Source organism: Dufourea novaeangliae, unplaced genomic scaffold (assembly GCF_001272555.1).
Source record: "Dufourea novaeangliae isolate 0120121106 unplaced genomic scaffold, ASM127255v1 scaffold228, whole genome shotgun sequence".
NCBI classification, from domain to species: Eukaryota; Metazoa; Arthropoda; class Insecta; order Hymenoptera; family Halictidae; genus Dufourea; species Dufourea novaeangliae.
Genome location: NW_015374150.1, coordinates 4,718,053 through 4,739,786, shown reverse-complemented (window position 1 = coordinate 4,739,786; position 21,734 = coordinate 4,718,053). Strand labels below are relative to the sequence as shown.

Here is a 21,734-nt window from a genome sequence, read left to right as displayed (position 1 = left end):
CAACAACAGCTGCGCGTGTGCATCGGTGCGTTGTGGGCTGGCTAGAGATGGGAGCGAGTCGCGCTCATGTTCATTTACATTCGATAGAATCTTGATCCGAAGGTTCTGCGGTCTGACAAATCGAATGTCGATTGACGATAATCGGTGTCAGTCGCCCAGCTTCTCGATTACCAATGACACCAGTATCCAGCGTCTGGTTGTAAAGAAATGTAGGTATACGAACCGTTTGACCAGTGTCGTTGACCGTTTTGGGATGATGTAGCTTTACCTCGATCCATCGGGAGATTCGTCGTTATTTTTTTTTAAAAGAAGAACAATGTTGCGACGCAGAACGTCCATATTGATCGCGAACAATCACGGGCTTGATCCCATCTCTATCGTTGGTACACCTGCGCACCGTGTTCACCTGACTCGCATAATCCGGCTGGCTGTAACGTGCTCGCATGTAACAACCAGTTCAGTGCGTTCGAGCAATAGGAGAGAAGTAAAAAAACAAAAAACGGCGAACGGTTGGGGAACTATGCGGCTGCTATGCGTATGAGCGAAAGAACGTGCTTCCTCGAGAAATTGGAGAGTTTCCGATGAAAAGGGCTAGGTTCTATTCGCAGCGGTGTACACATACATATACATGTAACTGTCGACTGCACTGCCGTTCGACTACCTCGCTGGAAGCGAACAACGAAGACGGACCGAATTGAAACAAGTTTGAAGGCAATTAGGCAAACCTTGGAATCTGTTCGTTCGTTCGTTCGTTCGTATCGCTTGGCTCCGAATTGAAACAAGTTTGAAGGCAATTAGGCAAACCTTGGAATCTGTTCGTTCGTTCGTTCGTATCGCTTGGCACTGGGACTGGGACTGGGACTGGGACTGGGACTGGGACTCGTCGCCGTAACGAGCGTGCACGTTGGTCGTGCTTGTTGCGCGCGGTTGAATGCCGGCAAAGTTAAACACACACGTGGCTGGCCACGCGAGCCACGGACACGAGAGGAACGCAGACACCAGAAGTGAGAATCGGGACGCGCTCGATCGTTGGCTTCTGATCTTTTCTTCCCTCCTGCCCTTTCGTTTCTCGAATCCACACCGTTTCGTCACAGCTTTTTTCGCGTAAAACACTCGACCGTGATCTTTAGGAAAGTCTCGACATCGATTTCTTACCATGGCTTTCCCGCGTTTCGCCAATCATTTCGAGTGACTCGTGTCGTCGAAATGACAACAATAACAAGAGCGTGGATCGTGGATTATGAATCGTGGATCTTGGGGATCCTGATTGCACGCCGCGCAACTGCAGGGCGTGTTTACCTTAATTCTAAGCTCGCCACTGGTTCGCAGTCGATTCTGGTGCAAGGGTGTGGGGATTGCGAGCGTGCGTGTGTGGTCGTCTGGTTTTCGATGTTCTCTTCGTGCCTTCTTACATGGAACTGAGACAGATTTCCCTGGTCACTCTGCGTTGTGTGTTGTCTCGAGTAGCTTCTCTCGATCGACCAGTCGCTATATTGCTGCTGCGACGTTATTGGATCAGTAACGAGCAACGAGATTTAAAAGCACATTTCGCGGGAAATATTGTAGCCAGGGGAGGATGGATCGTAGATGGATTCAGCAGCGAATTCCACCTTGAAAAACTCCCAGCCGAGGCCTGCGTTCGAATCGATATCGAAGCAGATTCGTGTCGACTGCCCCGTACATGAGTAAGGTGAATACTATGAAGTCGAACCGCGATACAGTCTTGGCTTGGCGTGTTATTTCCCAAAAAAGATAGCACCGATAGCGCTGCTGGGTATGATTGTGGGTAATTTGCGGCGAGGGGCCACCGCGGTCGTGAATACAATCCATTATTACATCGCTCTGTGTCCACTTGTAATGCGCTGTGGTTCGACGTTGGTACCTATGGCCACCATAATACACGTTGGTTGCGCTTCGGTACCGGCAGAAAGCGTAGTCTTCGAAGGCTCGGTCAGTTCGAATGTACGAACCTTCGGATCGCTCGTGGATCTGTTCGTTGTTCAGCTTGGAAATTCCTGCTCGAGTAGTATCTCAAAAGTAATATCGATGGACACGATGGTTCGGAGACACCGATCCCGATTGCGACTGTCCGTCGAAGTCGTGTAAATTGTTTTGGCCAATCATACGGTTGAAAAGGAGGCATGGTTTTATAATAGATACCCGCAAATACTGGATTACGTCTCGTTGCAGCGATTAACCGCTTAATCGAGTCTGATGTAATTTCAAGAACGATGTTTATTGTTGCCGGTAATAATGTTGGGGTTGATTTCAAGGGGCTGGATTTTCCTGATTAATCCACAATTATTACGGCAATTCCGCATAATATCGTTTTCAAATACTTTAAATCAATGGGTCTCCTAAACGAACCGGATTTTACGTGCGCGCGTGTTCGATTGCAGTTGATGGCGTTCTCTCCTCTTCTAGAAATACGGTGACCGTAACGAAACGATCGACGATTAATTTTAAGAGGAAGAATTTCAAGTTTCGACCTAGATCGTCGTACCGAAGATAAATTATATCAACTTTTAGAACTTGCGAATATATACACCGATACGCACATGCAATACGCAACTTTGTTTCTTACGCTTGGGACATAAAACATTCCGCGCAAGTTTTAACGCGTAAAAGAAGCTACCGAACAACATGTAGGATACAACAGGAGTCATCCGATACCTGCTGCTATGTGAAGCGAAAATCACTCTGCTGATTGGGTAGCTTTGACGTGAAATTATTTAATCGGCTACTAATACGATTCAGTTATCAGTTTGTTCGATCCATATCCAAGGAACGATTGTTACGAACATCGTCTTTGGTCACGAATCCTTTGGAATCGCACAAATGGGCTTGCACTCGAATTCACCCAGGTCGGCTCGAGTCTGTCGTGTGGTGCTCGTTTTCGTTCGGGGCGGTTTATTCGCTACAAAGTTAACGAGATCTCTACTCGAGGAGCAGCTGATATAATAAAGGCTGCGCAAAAAGCGCACTCTTGAACCTTTATTACCCATAATTTCCGACGTAGTTTATCACCGCTACGAATATATCGACTGTTATTAATATCGTAACGTTTATCTATCATTACCAGCTGCATCGGTTCGACGGGCTATTAACAGACCCGCGATACTATAAATTTCGAAGATCGACGCCGAACGTGCAATGGACGTGTGTAACCAACGTCGGGGGTTGATCGATCAGAACAGAGTTGGAAAAATGGAAAGTCCTTGGAACGTGGCATTTTATGTCATGCTTCGAATTCTGCGAACGGCCACGGAAAAAGTACCGAGAACGAGTCTGAACTTTCGTTGAGTGGCCTTTCTTCTTCTCTCTGCTGCTCTAATGACATGATTTTCATGTTCTACTTCCCATTAAACTCTTACTTTTCTTTGACCGATGGATATGTCCGAGTGAATAGTTCATTATTCCCTTTCACTCTTGTTTTCGGCCAGTTATTTTTTCACCGGTTTCCGCTAAACTTTCCTTTTTCAAGCTCAAGTCTTGCTTTTTGATCGCACATTCTATCTCACCTTAATGTAATTGTAATTACTAGACATCGGCAAAGACCGACTTTTCGATGTATTAAAATGTTTCGAAGTTTGTTTGTGACTCGTTACGCCAGAAAGATGGCTGAATCGTTTCTACCATGGTCTTCGTAATTACTTTGCATTTCTTGCTCTCCGGAACGAGACCAGATTCGAGATTCAAGCATTGTTCGTGGCACGGGAATTACAATGCTTTCGCCACTTTCGGTTTTCACGACAATTGTGATTTAATGATAGTGACTTTCATTCTCGCTCGATTACAGCTTCTCTTTCCTGCGAAGACTTGTAATTTCGGTGTTGTATATTACAGATGGAATTAGAATTCCACGGTTGGCTGGCCAAGTGTAAAAGAAGAATCAAGTGTCCGTAGAATTGGCACGCCCGGCCCCGTAGCCCGTAGATCGCGGAACTCTGTTCGTAATTTCGGGAGTTTCAGCGATTCGTAGCTTTCTTTGAACAAACACGTACAGTTAAGGAACGAACAGTTAAATTTCCTCCAAGTGTTATTAGTTTACCGTTCGATCTTGTCGCTCTTTAATGGAAATCGACGATCGATGATGATAATAAAAAGAAACAGGAGTGGGTACACGAGCGTATCATCAGCCGGCCATTAGAATCATTTCTCGTTGATTCTAGCCACTTCTCAACACCGTTTATTATTTATTGTTCCGCAAAACTGACTCGAATTATTCTTCGGCGTTGCTTGGACTGCGCCGCACCACGTGCATATAGGTACATATAAGTAAGCGTATCACTGTAAACCAGATTCAAGATCAGGTTCAACAAGTTTGCTGGGAACATCAAAGTGGAATATAAATCTTGCTGCTTTCCACTTACTTTCTTGAAGGCATTTGCAACGATTTCCGATATACACACGCCGCGCCGGCATCGAGCTGCCGATCGACAGCGAATCGCTGCGAATACGAAACGAACGTCGAATCGATCCTTTCGCTCGTCAATTCCGGCTTCGCGGGAAGAATATTCGAAAAGACACGAGAAAGACACGAGACAGACTTGATACCAGAGAGGAGTGTTCGGTTTTCCGCGTGGTCCGGCTAGGACCGACGGGACTGAAATCTCACGATCGATCTTTGAAGATCGAAAAGAAAGAAAAAAGAACACCTACGGACCGCACCCTGAACAAGTGGCCTGGGGACACCGGGACACGGAAAGTCCGTTTGTTTCGCGTCGTTGCGCCCTTATCGATTCGAAGCCCGTTACTGGGTAAAACCGGCGCCTTTGCAGAATCGATGTTGACACGCGTGGACCACCGTCTGCTGGAAGAGGGACGCTCGTTTTGATTTCGTTGATCGTATGTATTTCAAGACGACGTTAATTTTGATCTAGTGCATATCGAAAGCTGTTGTTGGTTCTGCAATGGTCCAAGTATTTTGCTCACCAGTACGGCACGATATCGATTCTCCTGTGATAAAATGCGACGGCTTTCCGGCAAAAAGTCAGGTAACCGATGGATTTTTCGATTTGCGAGCGAGGCGGACGCGTTCGATCGTTGGCGCTTTCTAGACGCTCGAAACACTCGAGGCCGTTCGTTCTCGATCGAACGGCTAGGCTCCGTACACATGAGCCGAACGACCGCGTAAAAAGTTGTTTGAAAAGGGCAATTGATCGTGAAAGGGTGGCAAAAAGTGTGCCAGGAATACAAGACCTGCGGTATTGTCTCCACGAAGGTCGGCGCGACGCGGAAGGATCTATCTCCGGCGTTATTTGCCTTCGTCGTTCGATAGTTTCTTTTGAGTCGCTCTGTACGACGACGCGCTGTGCACGCTGGCATTGAGCGGTAGCCGTAGTAGAATAGAGCAACTAACCAACTAACCACGAGACGTCAGTAGGACAGTGAAAGGCGACCTAGACCAAGTATCTCCGCTGTAACGCCGCTGTTTTCGTGTACGTACTAGTGCTTACACGTCTCCTCTGCTCTGTATGTATACGGCTCGTCCGTGTTCCCCAGCCGTTCTTTCAGCCGGGCAGGTCGATCTTTCTGTGCCGCGATCGCGATCATACAGATTCTTTACGCGATCGCAAGCTTTCCGATTCGATGCGCAAACCTCTCGAATCGAGAGAGTATACTTTTCGATGCCAATGAGAAAAGGAGCTCCCAAGTTTTACATGTCTTCTTGGAGAAGTGCGCGCACGTGGGCTCTCCGCGCGACGACTGTTACGAGTGTATTTGAGTCCCCATTCAAGCCTACGGCGCAACATACCACGACAATTTATTACCGGAAATTTCTTTTCTCGTTGCATCATAGCCGGTTTCACGGGAGTCTATGAGATTCCGAACGAAAACACACAATGCTCGTGGAAATGGTCCTAATTGGCCGCCGCCGCCGCCGCCACGCTATATTTCTCAGATTTCGTGTGCTACAAGGGTTTCTTAACATTGTAATATCGTTGCCGCCGCCGTTGCCTGTATCGCTGGAACTCGAAGAAATCTATTTCACGGCTCTGAACGTGAAAAATATACATACCTATATACATATACCTACGTACGTACCTATCTACTTACCGTTATTCGATTTTTTCGACGAGGAGATCCGCGACGAAGTATGGCGAGGGTATCGTGAAATACCCCTCATGAATATGCACGCGACGATTTCTTGCAAAATATTCGAACGGCAAAACGAACGAAGAACGATTTAATGGATGATTTCGAGACGTGTGATTCATCGACGTGGCATCCGTGGCCCGACGACGGAATCGCGGATCGCGAACCCGCGGTACCAACAGCAGCAAAAGATTTTCACTTTAGCGGGCAAGTTGTCCGAAAAGGATTTACGATAGGTAAAAAGGAGATCGCTCTTCTCCCCCTCCCGGGCCCTTTCGATTTCATTCCGATTGCAGCCTCGATACGCGTGTGTCGACATTGTCCTCCTTAACCGGCGAAAGTTCCCAGCTAATTGAACTTCTTAATCTCCGATCCGTTCTCGCCGGTGATTGCCCCTGGGGAATCTCATTATTCTCGGGACTACGTATTATCGAAGTCTTTCTCGGAATTCGATTATTCGATTATAACTATCGTCAAATGGACAAAACACCGTTTTTCGGGGACGATCCATCGTTTGCCTTTCGATCGGTATACCTTATGGCAGAGATCTATAGGAAATTTTCTTTTTTCTTTTTTCTTTTTTCTTTTTTTTTCGAGGAGAATCACTGTGAATTCCGTTGAACGCGTACGGGGGCTCCGACTATATGTATAAATTGATTCGGAGGAGGTTAAATACGCGCGATATATTGCAACACATACATATGTACACCTATATGCTGCACGGCCGTTAAACATTAACGGGTCAATGGCGCACTGAAACGACACTCCTCCGTAAACACATTCGTATTCTTAGACTGGTGTTTCACGGTTCAGCTATCCTACACAGCCAATTAACGTTCAAATAAAATCTCGGTCTGTTCACCGTTCTTCTCGAGTTTATTATCCAACGCGGGTCCGTCCGACGGGAAGTTTCTCGGGGCAGTATCCCCCTTGCATCGATGGAGTGTTAAGGTTTTTAAAAATGCGTCTTTGTATCTTTAGTCACTGCATTCCGGTTAGGTATTGGAGTAGTTTTGCGCGTGACAAAGACGACGCGTTGCATCGGCGAAGAACTCCTATGTTCCAGAACATATCGAGTTCAGTTGTTGCTCTTGTTTCGTTTCGCCATCGGTCCGAGTGAATCTGTAAAAACTGAATCGACGGGATTGAAAATGACGTCGCGAGAATCGGGAGGGAATACTTGTCGGACACCCGTTGTGTGGTTCGAGGCGCGTTCTAGTCCGCGTACCAACTCCTACTCATTGTCAGTGAAAACCGCATCGGTAGGATAGCCGGTGCAATGGAACGCGAGGGAAATGAGGAAAGTCGGGCACGGATGAAAGCGAGAGGATACCACCAGCTACAGCTACAGGCCGTGTTTCAGTTAAACCGCGCGTTTCCTCTCTGTCAATCACATGGAGAAAGGCGTGTACGCGCGTGATCAATCGCAAATGCTTTCGGTTTCGTGTTCCGCTCGTTTCTAGTCCCGATATAAACAGTCCATGCCGTGAAGTTTTTTTGAAAACTGTAGCGCATAGAACTGACAACGATAGCGTCTCCTCGGAGTCTGCGTCGACTTCTGTGAATATTCGAGGAAGATGGAGTGGTTGTCGGAGATTGTCGGAGATTGAACGAGGTTGTGAAAGTTCATTTGCCGTGGAACAAAGCCAATCGTGATTTCCAAGAAACACAAGACGAAGAAGACTCGAGGCATTGTCGTTATATTATAAATAATACCGTGACGCGCATAAATTGGACATTTAAAAAGAAAAAGTGCATCTCGGAGGCGTTGAACGCGAACGAATGATAAATCACGGTTGTAGTTTTTACGATTTATCTGCGAGCACGTTGCGACTGCTGTTTTCTGCATTAAAGACCAAATACTGAACCGGTTAATATTGAAAATTTCTGCTGTAATGCGAACAACAAGAAACACAGACACCTACCTATCGATTCGACCGTTTACGCAAACACAGAACCGTCGCGTCGTGCGTCGCGTTAGACAGGATCGATTCGATGTAGTTTCATCGGTACCTACTTTCGAAATTTGACCTTCTTGCAAACATCGAAAGTTGGTGTAGAGGTTAATTCCGGAATTGGTAACTTACACTGTGCCTCCCGTTGCGCGACGATGAAATCCTGAGGCTAGTCGATACCGGGGGGTTTATGCCAGTACACCGATGTTCCCGTCGAAGAATTGTAACGAGTTTCTATCGGTTAAATTTCAGGCTGAGCATTCGAGATCCAACCGTCTGAGCGGCCGCGGGGACTCTCCTACGAGGAAGAATCCTGGTTAGAGGGTGCGTCAGGTCGAGAGGATCAGAAACGAGAAGCAACGGAGCGACAAACCGAGAGAATCAAGACAGAGGACAAAGGGAGAGAGAGGGAGTGTCGCTTTATATCTTGGAAGGATATCATGGCGGGTGAGGACACGCAGATCCTAGCGAACGGAAACGTCGAGGCGCTCACGATAATCCCACCAAAGATGGCGAACGGGAACGGATTGATATGCGGTAAACAGCACAACAATAACGGTTCGATACCGAACGGGAAGCTGCACGAGATGGTTGGGACGGAAAACGGGAAGCTGATCGTGTCCGACGAGAAATCGAGTAGCCTGCACACGGAGTTCGATGACGCGGACGTATCTTGCGGCTGGGGTCCGTGCAGGCCGCACTGGCTTCAGTATTTTGCCACGAAGCAGGCCTTCTTGGTCACCTTCTGCATCACTTGGGTCAGTATCGGAGCACGTTGCTTTCGACTCGAACACACGATAGAAAAATCTTGAGCTGGTCGCGAGGATCGATTCTACCGCGCGTATCGTGATTACAGGTTCTTCAGGGAATGTACTTCACGTACTTCGTCTCGGTGATCACGACGATCGAGAAGCTCTTCCAGATCCAATCGAAGACCACCGGTATCATAATGTCGGCAACGGAGATCGGCCAGATCGGTTCGTCTCTTCTGCTCACGTACTACGGGGGCCAAGGTCATCGGCCTAAGTGGATCGCTTGGGGCATGATCCTGTTCGCGGTGAGCTCGTTCACCTGCTCGATGCCCCATTTCATCTTCGGCGAACAGCTGATCCATCAGAACGAGATGTTGGTGAGTGGTGTGGGACCGAGGGGCGAAGGAGGAGGGCGGAACAGTACCGATCCGATACCCGCGAACCTCTGCAGGTTGCAGGAACGACCGGAGAACATGACGCTCGACGAGTAAGTAATAACCTCGCGTACCTATACATGTACAGTACATACATACATACATACATACATACATACATACATACATACATACGTACGTAAACTCGTTGGTTTCGCGGTGAAAAGGTTGTGGATCTCCTCGACGACACCGGCACGGAGCGACATGGTCGACTACTGCGAGGGCGATTTCAAGGCGGAGCAGATGATACAGAGTAAAATAAAGACGGTGGTTTTGGCGATATTTTTCGTATCGTTGTTGGGTGTTGGCATGGGTCAGACGGCGGTCTATACCTTTCCTTACATCGACGACAACGTAGCCAGCAGGGAAAGCCCACTGTACTTTGGTAAGCTTTTTTTTCGCATAGCGGTCCGAGATGTCGTCTGTCGTCTGTCGTCTCGCCTGCCTCTCGTACACGGACGCGATACACCAACACGGTAAATGTCTTTGTTGTAGCAATCACTATCGGCGTGAGGATCCTCGGCCCGGCTCTAGGGTTCATTCTGGGTTCCCTGTGCACGATGATTTACGCAGACTTGTCGGTGAATCCGCAAATCACGCCGACAGACCCGCGATGGGTCGGGGCATGGTGGCTCGGTAAGTTGAATTTCTACCGCCTCTCGTCCGAGAGAGAATCTTCCTTCGCTTGGTTGGAGGTCGGTGATCTCTTTCCAAAGGATTCTCCGCGCAGATTTCGCTAATTCGCTGTACAAATTTTCGGCATCGTTCCGTGCAGTGTCTGAAAAAAGCGCATCCGTTGCGTTCGATGTTTCAGGTCTGGTGCTAATATCCGCTATGCTGATGCTGGTCAGCATAGGAATGTTCGCGTTTCCGACGAGGTTGCCCGCGAGCAGAACGCCGCCGAAACGATCGGACTCGAAAAAGCCCAGCCTCAGAGGTAAGTCCTGATTTATCACAGCGACGCGAATCCGTTCGTCAGAGGGAGGCCGATGTTTAAGCCGCGCGGCATCGGATCAGAGGGGGTTTAATTCGATTTTATGGCTCCCCGAATGTCTCGTGGTTGGCTCGGGGAAGATTCAACGAGATAGTTGAGACTATCGTACAAAGTGTTGCATTAACCGTGGCAGATTTTTCGTTACATGTACGATAGTCGAAAGCGATTGTTCGCGAACTCCGTCGAGAACAGCTGCGAAAGTGTGCTTTTTTGTATTCGTGTACCTGTCGATGAACATCGATCGCGGTTCTGAATCGCGAGCACAGAACCGGTGACGAATGTCGGGAAATCGACGCGCAGAGCGCGGAGTTGCGAGGCGACGAAATACGGTGTGTATTTACGTTCGGTTACGTCGCGCTAGCATGTATTATGTCGGCCGAGGTGCACGAGACAGCTGAGATAAGTCTCTCTCCCCACGAGGAACGGATCCCCGTGCAGAAGAACACGACCGTATATGCACGGAGAAATGCACGCGCGCGTGCCTACCGAGCGCTATGCACGACGCATGGCCGTGAACTTGCCCCACCTAGTGCACCAGTCGGTCAGTCATCATTATTAACGCACGCACACACACGGGGCCCCGCGCGTCCGCACAGACACGCCGATCTTTACTCCTACGTGCACACGCCACACCGGAGAGACCAGAAATCCGGATGCGTTTCGCCCCTTGCCTTACCATACCAATCCCCCTTCCCTTCCCTTCCCTTCCCTTCCCTTCTTAATGTCTTTCTCTCCCGTACCTTGTTGCGAAAATTTTCACAAACGCTCTCTCTCGCACTTCTTCTTCTTCTTCTTCTTCTTCTTCTTCTTCCTCTCGACCCTCGACAAAGCTGGACATTATGTCTGTAATATACATCATTCCAGAAAGGTGCTTCAAAAATGGAACACCAAATGTTCGTCGATACGTTTCGAAAACGTCGTTTCGTTGACTAAGAAAAAGTCGACTTCCGCCAGGAACGAGAAAATTATAGGGTCGAGTATCGTTTGATTTCAATATTGCATCGCGTTATCGAAATTAGAGTGCCGCGGCGTTGTTCAGAAGTGGCTCGTCGCGAAAGGCCACCCTGTATACATATATGTATATGTATGCGGTTGCCGCGGGGTTGTCGCGATAATACACGGAGCGCAATGTTGGTCACGTTTGTCTACTCATGGTCTGCAGGACGTCTCTATGCGGGGTTGCCACGATTCTTGCTTACTCTTCCAGGAAGCCTAGAGCAGTCCTAGGCATCCTTAATGCTAGTTTCCACCGAGGCCGAGGATTTCTCGAACGGAAACCTTGCATGGATGCAATCACCGCCGCGGCGTTCAACGTGTTTCTTTGCGTTCCTCGGCGTGCTCTTGCTTCTCGAATCCCCTTCCTTCTCTTGTCCAAATCTGCTTTTTCTTATGATCATTTTGACATCGACGATGGTTCGTCCAATCGACCGAAACACGGACAGTTCTTCCGTCATTCGTTACTTGTCGTTTTTCCGGCTTTTATTTACCGAAATGTTTCTTCGATCGGAACTGGTTGTTTTTGCCGAAGATTCTGCAAAAACAAGGAAAATCGAAAGAAAACAAAAATCTTCGCATAGAGAGGAAAGCCAGTTATCATTGCGAACGAGCAGCAAGGACTTTTAACGCGTTGTAGGTTGTAGCCAAACATCGATACTCGTTCTCCTTACGCGCCGCCAGGTTTCGTTCTTTCGTTCTCTTTTTTCTCGTGCGGTGATGGCCGGTAGACACTCCGAACACCGGGGTTTCCACTGTTCCGTCGAAAAGGGAGCAGAATAAAACCCGATCTTGTCGACTAATTAGCTGGTCGTTCATACTCGAGTTCATAAATATTGCGGATCGAGTTTTAGAGGCACGAAGAGAAAATGCAGAGCCACGAGGCGCAGAGGCGGGACGAGCGATTCGCGTGTTCGCGAAATCGCGAATAATACGGTAGAATACGGCTAATAAATAAGAGTTCGACGCGATGTAAATCGCGGGACTGCTGGGACTGGGACTGGGACTGGGACTGGGACTGGGAGCGGCTGGGACGGATTGCGCGGATCGGATCGGATCGGAGCGGAGCGGGACGCGTTGTTCGCGCACCGACGACTACAGTACTACACCTCGGCTTCTCTCTACCTGTTGCAGACTTCCCTAATGCGGTGCAGAGGCTGTTGAAGAACGACATTCTTATGTTCCGCACGGCCAGCAGCGTACTGCACATCCTACCGATCGCCGGCCTCTACACCTTCCTGCCAAAGTACCTCGAGAGCCAATTTCGCTTGCCGGCTCATCATGCGAACATGATCTCAGGTAATTTTCGCTTTTCGCGAATCGACACGCGAGGCGAATCGTTCACCGATGTCGAAAAAGCTCTCGACGAAGGTGATTATGTACGATGTCCGTGGTTGTTTCTCTTAATCGGTTGTACGGTGAATTTTCATTCCATTTCAATCCATTCCCGTTTGTTTTCTTTCACTTTTTCGCAGGTGTCGGTGGTATTTTAGTGATGGGTCTGGGTATTATAATTAGCGGAGTGTTCATTTTGAGGGCAAAACCGAACGCCAGGTTTGTCGCAGCCTGGATCGCGTTCACGGCGGTTGTCTATGCGATCGGCATGGGTGTGCTGATGTTCATCGGCTGCCCGATGGACGATTTCGCCGGTCTGGTTTCGCATTCCAATGGGTAAGAGAGCTCTGACTACCTTCCCCTTCGTGTCTCCTATTTTCCACGATTTTTCGATTAACAGGTCACCCCTTGGAACTATTTACCTTCGATAGCGTTTCCTTTCTGTATGTTCTATTTTCCATACATCCCATTTTCCATACATTTTCTTCAAATGTGAAAGTTAATATTCGAAAATTAGTTATTACGCCCGTGATTCTAATAATAGATTGCTGTCACACTCGTGGTCCAATGATTTTGGAGTTCTGTTTTTCATTGGAATTTTATTGTTCCCTGCAGATTGTCGAACTTCGAGCCAACCTGCGACGTTAGCTGTGACTGTGACAGAAACAAATTCAGTCCGATTTGCGGTGCCGACGGTCAGACCTATTTTTCCGCGTGTCACGCCGGTTGCTCCAACTACACTATAGTCGACGGCAAAGTAGATTCGGTGAGTACAATACAGAATAGAGATGGTCGCGATTGTATTTCGATGCGTGAACACTTTCGATGAATTCGGAAGTCGAATTCGTGAGACTGCTGCATGTTTCTGAACTGGGATATCCGGAATATCTTTGAAGATCATCGCATTGGTTTCAAGAGGAATTAAGTAGCCGCGATACTGAAACGAATCGCTGCTCACCATGAATCTCGTCTATTTGGTGTATTCTCTTCCGATTGTGCGCACCGAATAACGTCATCTCGCGCCGGGACACAGGTATTGACATACGAGTATAGTGGATTTCAAGTGCTGCCGCGGTGATAATTGTCGATGACAGTATGTAACATGTAACTAGGACAGAAATGTGTTCACCGCTGTACCATTTATGGTTGAAATCGAGTTATTCGCGCTTATGGAACACAATGATTCGTCGATTGCGTAACGCCGCGAGTCATCGCTTTCGCAATTGAACGCGACTGGTTGGTGGTTATGTCGGAAACGTTTAATTTCTAGTTGTTCGAATTTTCGTTCGGAAATTACAAGCGGAGTTTGTTACGTTGTTCCGCGCTCGGATTCCATCGAGACACTTTAATAAGATGTCGCACGCTCGGTATTCGTGTCCACGCAAAACCATGGATGGCAGCGTGGGTACCACCGTCATTCCGACTGTCTTAATAATCTCGGTTTTCGCTGCTTACAGTTTAACAACTGCCAGTGTATCGGGCCGAACCTAACGACACCGGGAACAACGAGCACGGCGATGATTGGTTACTGCGAACTCCAGTGCAGTAACTTTTGGGTTTACATGGTACTTTTCTCGGTGTTCGTTTTCATCCACTCGACCAGCGAGGTGGGCTCGATGCTGTTGATTCTACGGTGCGTGGATCCACGAGACAAGGCGATGGCTTTGGGTCTCATACAGTTCGCCATCGGCCTGTTCGGTAATTATCTTTGGCTGGTCCATCTAATTGGATCGTGTTGTTTCTGTCGAGCGGCAGATGAGCGCCGCGATTATTACAAGGAAATTAACCGAGTTCGCGGTCGACGCAGTAGTTAGCACTCTTACCGAGGCTGCGGTGTGTTCATCCGTGCATCCTTTGATTCCAGGTAACGTCCCGTGTCCTATCGTTTATGGTGCTGTAGTGGACTCTGCTTGTCTCGTATGGGAGTACGCTTGCGGCGAGCGAGGTGCTTGCTGGCTCTACGACTCAAACGTTTTCAGAATGTTCTATCACGGTACGTGCGCGTTTCGAAATGTAGCCTTTGCGATCGTTTGTTCGTTCGAGGAATACGATTGTACATGTTTGGTGTTGCGTTCGATAGGTACAACCGGCGGCATCCTAATTCTGGCGTTCGTGGTGGACATAGTGGTCTGGTATAAAGCCGGAAGCATCAATTTCGTGGAGGAGCAGGAAGCAGAGGAGGGTACCGTAGAGGAGATGGCCACCCTGAAGTCTCAGGATGCGCAAGCCGTCGAGAACGACTATTTGTGAAGGGCGTCGGCCGATTGTTACGGTATCCCGAAAATCAGGCCTGAATTTAGCGTCGTAAGCCGGGACGAAGCGACGCGAGGTGTTCCTAACCGACGAAGATTCGGTGCCAGTAGTAACGCCGGATGGCGGATCGGTGGTCGACGTTGTGTTCCTCGAGCCCGTGGGCTACACGAGCTCCATGGTCTTCATGGGAATCGTGGGCTCCGTGGGCTCCGTGGGCTTCGTGGGCTTTGTGGGTTCCGTGGACTCCGTTCGAGCGGACCGAGCGTCATCCAACGACAAATGTCTCGATTTTAAATGGTGCTTGCGTCGATCGCGTTTCGCAGTCCGACAGGGAACCTAGAAGCGGGAAGTGTAGAGGGTCGCGTCGCGAATCGACTATCGAAGGTGGCAGTCCTAGACTGGGCTGGGATACGCCCGTAGTTTCCAAAGAGGCTGTGTCGTCGTCGTCGTCGTCGTCGTCGTTGTCGTCGTTAACGTGGAACATGAGCGCGAACGGAATCACGCGAGAACGAAGAGAGAAGAAAGGGAGAGGGGTGGTCGATCGGCTGGGGAACCGGAGATGCACGCGGCCGCCGTATCGATGACCCCTGGAGAAATCGACTGGCCGGCAACGCGTACAAATGTTGCCCAACAATCGATGGAAGTACGTGTCGTTCGGAAAACGTCGGAACAGGAGGTATCGGATATAGTATACACGAGTCAGATCCTAGAAGCGCGTCCATCGGTCCCCGGATCTTTACCCCCCGGAGCGAACTCGTCGATCATTCCATTCGACCAGTCAGTCATTAGGATTCACTCATCCAGTTTCTTCGTGGACGAAGACGGAGAAGGAAGAGGTCGTGTGTGTACAGTGCGCGTGGACGAGGTGTATGCGCTGGACTCTAGGTATGGTTTCCATAGCATCGTATCGTACGGTTACTTGGATTGTCTGCTCGAAACGTACGTTTTTTTCTCTTTCATTTGAGCGGCGGAGGTGTGGGGGCAGCAAAATTCTTCACGACATGTCAAAACTTTTTACAGTTTTACGATATCTCGGTAGAGTCATGATGCGTCGCTGTTTCCTATTCTGCGTATTCTAATTTCTCTCGATCCCCCGAGAACTGGGAAAGGTCGAATCGATAAATTGAGACGTTCGTTTCGAGTCGACGAAACGAACGTCTCAATTCATCGATTCGACCTTTTCCAGTTCTCGGCCTAGTCTTCAACAAGTTCTCGGCTGTCTTTGATTTTCTAGCTGAAACGACACGGTCGATATCGGGGACAAACGGTTTACGATGTATGCATGTATGAGGCTGACATTTATTTCGAACGAAATACACGGAAAAATGAAGATTCGTGATTGTAACCAAGAGAGCCAGAGACAAAGTGAATGTGTGTGTGTGTGTGTGTGTGTGCGTGCGTGCGTGGTTGCGCGAGAGAAGAAAGGGCGGAGAGTGTGAATGAAACGAAGAAATATACATAGGACATATTTTTAGAGTATTTGACGACGAAACGGACGAGAGAGAAGAAAACGTAATGTTTATTATTAATATAAAACTATAGAGGATAATGCGGAATCGGCGAGAAAAGAAAGAGTAGAGGGCTGGAATTAAGAAACAAAGAGGAATGAAGGAATAGTGAAACGAAAAAAAAAAACGACTAAAAGGAGACGAATCGGGAAATAGAAACGCGTTGGACAGGGACATTGCTGATATATCGACGGTACTGGTTACGTTTCGGAAAGGTTTTGCCTGAAGCGAAATAAACTTTTACGATTTGGAACATTGGCGATTGGAACAAATGGTCGGTGTACAAGACGATTTCGATGCAGGGTAAAGCAATGAACGGAAACCAAGAGAATAATACGTACTATATTACAAAAAGAATGTCGCACGGGTATTTTACAACTCCACGTAAGACGGCAGTCCGGTGTTATCGGTCTCCTCGAAGTAGATTGGACCGAGGAAAGGGAAATGTATATTTTTGGAAAATTTCGAAATATATTTTTGTTCGAACGGTTCTGCACTTCTCCGTCGAGTCCAGAGACCGGAGAATCGTTCCTAAAACGAGCGCGAGCAGAAGTAGAGTTTGCATTTCTTTTAAAGTTAAGTCGGGATCTGAATAGTTTAATTTCGCATCGGATTTTCAGTGTGTTCGAGGGAAGGCAATTTTTATTGCGCGTTTCGATCGATGGATTTCACGGAATGTAAAGACACCGAAGAAAACGAACGACTCGGGGAAAACGAATACTGCTTTTTTCACGCTTTGGTAAAAAGTACGTTGCACGTTCTCACGTTGATACGTAATCGAGCAGTCGATTTCTCGAGATGACGCGATGATCGAGAACGATGTGTGATGTGTGTATATACCAATACGATATTGTATTGGCTCTTCGATGATATCTTGCATCGAAAGGATTAAACGCGTTACATGTTGCATGTACATATATTATATGTGTTTTGTGTGTATGTTTACGCGTGGACACTCGTACCGTTGAACCGTTGACGATGCGAATACGAAGAATAGAGCACGGAGGCAGTTACGGCCTTTCGTGTATCCGTTGATCTTCAATCGAGAATTGTATTTTTGTATTCGAAACGAGTGTATGATCTAGATTGTAATCGATCACACACCGTGTAAGCACAGAGCGCGTAACGCCGAGCCGATTCACCCTTTGAATCCATCTGTTCTCGTTCATCCATCTCTGTTTCGCGTGTCGAGTACGGCTGGACGAAAACAAGGCTGTTCAGACGCGATTCTATCTGTTCAAAAACGAATTTTTCAATTTTCATGTTTCTCTCGTTTCTTCCGCGTTACCTGGACAGATACGCCAAAATTCGTTCATGTACCTACTTTCAGAAAAACGACAAACCAATTGTTTTTATTACCTACGAAACGAAACAGTTCGGATGACGCGAATAACTTTAATCCTTGGTTGACAACTTCACGTTTTTTTGCAAAAGCTGAATAAAATTGCGGCAACAATTTCGAAGAAATGACAAGAATTCCTACAACAAGATTACCCGTAATCGTTAGGATTCAGAATTTTTTTGATGCGTGAAACCAACGTACAATTACTTGGAGCAGCTTTGCCAGAGGAGGGATTAAAGAGTAAATTAGCTTGTGCGTATTGTACGCGCTTTTCTCTTTCGTTCGATTCTGTTCCGAATGTACCGATCGTTTGGATTTTCCATCGATACGATGGCCATAAAATATGTATCAAAGAGAGAGCGAGAGAGCGAGAGAGAGCGAGAGGTAACCAGCCATTGTCCCATGCGTTCGTCGAACACAGAGATATTTTTTTCTTGCGTATGAATCGTGAAAACGACGGCGCATGCGTATATTTTCCTCAAAATTCCGAAAACGGAGGCTTCGCGATCGTCGACGAGAACCTCACTCACTGTCTCTCTCTCTCTCTCTCTCTCTCTCTCTCTCTCTCCCTCCCTCAATCACTCTGTCTCTTTTTCTCTCCGTTATATAACAGAGTACGAGCGAAAGAGAGAAAGAGAATTTTCGAGTTCGTCCGTCTATTTTGTTCACGAAAGGAACCGGAACGGACGGATTTTAATCGAATCCTGTTTTATTTTTCGGATATAAAATGAGCGACGAGGTGTACTGCGAGCAAAGTGTATTCCGCGTGTTCGATACACGATCGCGTAATTACGTGTACGATAGATTTGTAAATATAGGAGAGTACAATAATTGCCAAAATAATCGTGGCGTGGAGCGACAGAGTCTCGATCTTTAATTCCGGGTGTTGCGCCAGCCAGCACACAAATCTACAGGCCCCGACGAACGATTCGTTGATTTTTTCCGCAATTTCGCAGCTCACGGACGTCCTTGCGTGTCACACAACAAGGTTTTCATTGTATTATTATCCCGAAATCATTCGCCCTCCCGGTTGGTATGCGCGTTTGCGACAGCAAAGAAAAAACGCGATGGCGCGACGATGCGATCGCAGCGAACACTGCCTATTGCCATTTACTGCCAATCGATCAAAATACTCTTATACCGCGAGAATTGATCAGCTCTCTGATTACTGCCCCTTCTTATTTCATACTCAACGTGTTCATGAGTACATGTTCGCGAGGGTGAACATTACAAGGAACAATTTATACTACCTTCCATTTTAACGTCACGAATTTACCATCGATAAGATTCTTAAACAACGACCGTTTATGCATCCGATACCGAACTCGTACCGTATTTCGAGATTCGACCGATATCGTTAAATTCTCATCGAAACGTTCCACTATGAGAGGAACCTGTTCATGTGTATACAAGAAGTTCGACAATCCAAGATAATTTTTAAAACTACACAGACAGAAACCGGTTCTACGCCGTCGCGATCACGATTTAAATGGACGTCCGTTGATGATTAAAATGATCACTGGCGCAACACGAAGTACTATATAATAATTATATTTTAGTAAAAAGAATTTATGAATACCATACCTACTGATAGGATAATCAGCCACGTCAGCGGCCCAAACATGGTCTTACCTAATTACGGTGTAGTCTTTTTAAGAGAACCATAATTGCTAGTCTTTAACTCGCGACGCGCGCCCGTGTATTCGCGCGTTTCGCTGAAATATTATACCGAGTGGTTTATGAATCCCATATCGATGCAACTTTACCACTTTCACAAACAACTTGCGAAAAAGAAACGAATCGAATTACCGGAATCGTGTGTGTGTTCCGCGTAACAAATCGAGGCCACACTGTTTTTAACACAACAACACGATCGCTTTTTATCCTATTTTATTTTCGTAATTATTTATATCTTTCGCGACGTGGTCATGTTGAAACGTTCCACCCTCGTCGAGGATATTCTTATTGTTAAACTATATAATTTAATGAATCTGATTGAATGATCATTGAAATTATGCAAATTGCAAAGTGTTAGAGTTGTCTCGCCGTCATAATTATGCACATAATACATATGCGTGTGTATCAGGCGTAAATAACGAGTAAAAAGAAGAACGAATACAATGCCATTTTTATACTAATGATTACTATACAATTTCGGTTTTATCGATATCGATTGTCACTATTTTGGTTTACCACCATTTAATGGCAATCGACAATTAATTCTTGTTTATCGAATATCGCTATTAATTATAATTTTTGTTCGCGATCGCGAATTAACGTTGTATTGTGCGCTTCAATTTTCATACACATTACGTATATTAAAAAAAAAAAAAGAAAAAAAAAATATCAATTACTCTATAGGAGACGTAAGTGTATTTTGATATAGTGCACGATGCCGTGTTGGATGCGTGTATGTATGTTGTATGTATATGCGTGCAAGTGCGATACGGATTAATTCTACATGCGTCCGGCCTGAATCGTCGGGCATACGCAGAACGAACTTTACATTTGTATTGTAAATGTCGTGTCGTGTCGAGTCGAATTGAGTTGAGTTGAGTTGAGTTGAGTTGAGTTGACTTGAGTTGACGGTACGTCTGTTTTGCTCTCGTGCTTATTTTTAGCTAGTTCTCGCGTAGCCAGTTACTTTTCCGACGAGACGAACAATATCCGTACGACAGTTGCTCGATGAAAATTTCGTTTCGTCGATGGAAAAGCGATATCTAGAAAGAATCATGAAAACGGAATTGACTCGCGTCGCTCGCGCGATGCACGAACAAAAACACACACAGTCGAAACGTAAACGAAGTTGCGTAAACATTTCGATTCTAAGTTTAGCCCGGTAACGCATCAATTTTTGGTCGGCATTAGAACACGCGATGTTGTTCGTCGAAACATAACTCCTCCAGGAAGATGTAACACGCGTCTCATCGTCAGACAAGACTGTAAATAGAAAATAGCAGGCGTACGACGGACCTCCACCTTAAGGTTCCCACACTACTCCCGACGTTTAAGTGCCTAAAAACCGAAAGAAATCGCGTCTATCCTCCTCGAATTCTCGTTGTCTAGTTTCTAGAAGTGGGTAAGATACTATTTTGAAGGCTACAAGCTACAAGCTACGCGATAGAGACTTTCAACGACGCTGCGACAGACTTTCTCTTCGTCGTTTAGAAGCCACGAGTTTGATCTCGAATAAATAGTGACGTTAACGGACAGCAAAGAAGTATCGACGAATAGAAAACAGGATAACAGATAAAAAAAAAAAGAGTATATTTATGCGACAAGTTACAGAATAAAATGTTAACACGGATTAACCGTTTCAGCCCAAAAGTACATTCGCGGCGTTGTTTGCCACCTCCGATACGTACAATATTTCGTTGTATATTAAGCTGTTCCAATCTAGTATCGATTAACTACCAGAATTACGGTACTTTTTCAATTTTAGTCGGTTTAACGATCGAGTGTTTGAACCCAGTTCGAACAGCGGTATCGGACGCAATAGCACGGCTCTTGTCACTCCACATACATATACACATATATATTTGTCAGGTATACGTGTGTAAAAATGAAAAAAAGAAAAAAAAAAGACGAAATAGTATTTTATCTGACTGCTAGTTTCGCGTTACATTGAACGAAAATCGTTCGACACCCTCAACAGATCTCAGCACTCCGACGAAACGAACGTGGATCGTTTATTTTTTATTCGCGCATAAAAGTCCCGCTCGTTTCCATAGAGCGCGTTTTCGAATATCGCCGTTTCCAGAGTGCATCGAGGAATCGGGACTCACGACTATAACTCGTAAGAAGAACATTCAAAGTATAACTATATATAAATGTATATGTATAGGTACAGTACACCTGCGAGAACAGATGTACGAAAAGCGACAATTAAACCAGTTAGTACAACCAAAACGATCTTTCGCCCCTTAACCCAGTGATGATAATTGTACAAAGATACATAGAACCGATTCACCGTGCACCCTGCAAACGTGTCAGCGCGTTCGTGTATATTAATTATTACCAGATACGAATAAATGAAAAAAAAAGTGTGTGTGTATATATATATATATAT

The 21,734-nt window shown here is 46.6% G+C and overlaps 1 protein-coding gene across 1 annotated transcript in view; it reads left to right on the top strand.

The window, feature by feature from the left end:
- Positions 1–14,961, top strand: part of LOC107191654 (solute carrier organic anion transporter family member 3A1) — a 36,162-nt gene extending 21,201 nt beyond the window's left edge. Inside the window, exons 2-12 of the mRNA XM_015580746.1 lie at positions 8,307–8,812; positions 8,911–9,293; positions 9,408–9,625; positions 9,736–9,876; positions 10,055–10,177; positions 12,362–12,526; positions 12,703–12,898; positions 13,178–13,328; positions 14,020–14,260; positions 14,427–14,555; positions 14,643–14,961. Coding sequence (XP_015436232.1) covers positions 8,495–8,812; positions 8,911–9,293; positions 9,408–9,625; positions 9,736–9,876; positions 10,055–10,177; positions 12,362–12,526; positions 12,703–12,898; positions 13,178–13,328; positions 14,020–14,260; positions 14,427–14,555; positions 14,643–14,812 — 2,235 coding nt within the window. The 5' untranslated portion in view covers positions 8,307–8,494 and the 3' untranslated portion in view covers positions 14,813–14,961. The remainder of the gene's footprint in view (positions 1–8,306; positions 8,813–8,910; positions 9,294–9,407; positions 9,626–9,735; positions 9,877–10,054; positions 10,178–12,361; positions 12,527–12,702; positions 12,899–13,177; positions 13,329–14,019; positions 14,261–14,426; positions 14,556–14,642) is intronic.
- Positions 14,962–21,734: the final 6,773 nt, after the last annotated feature.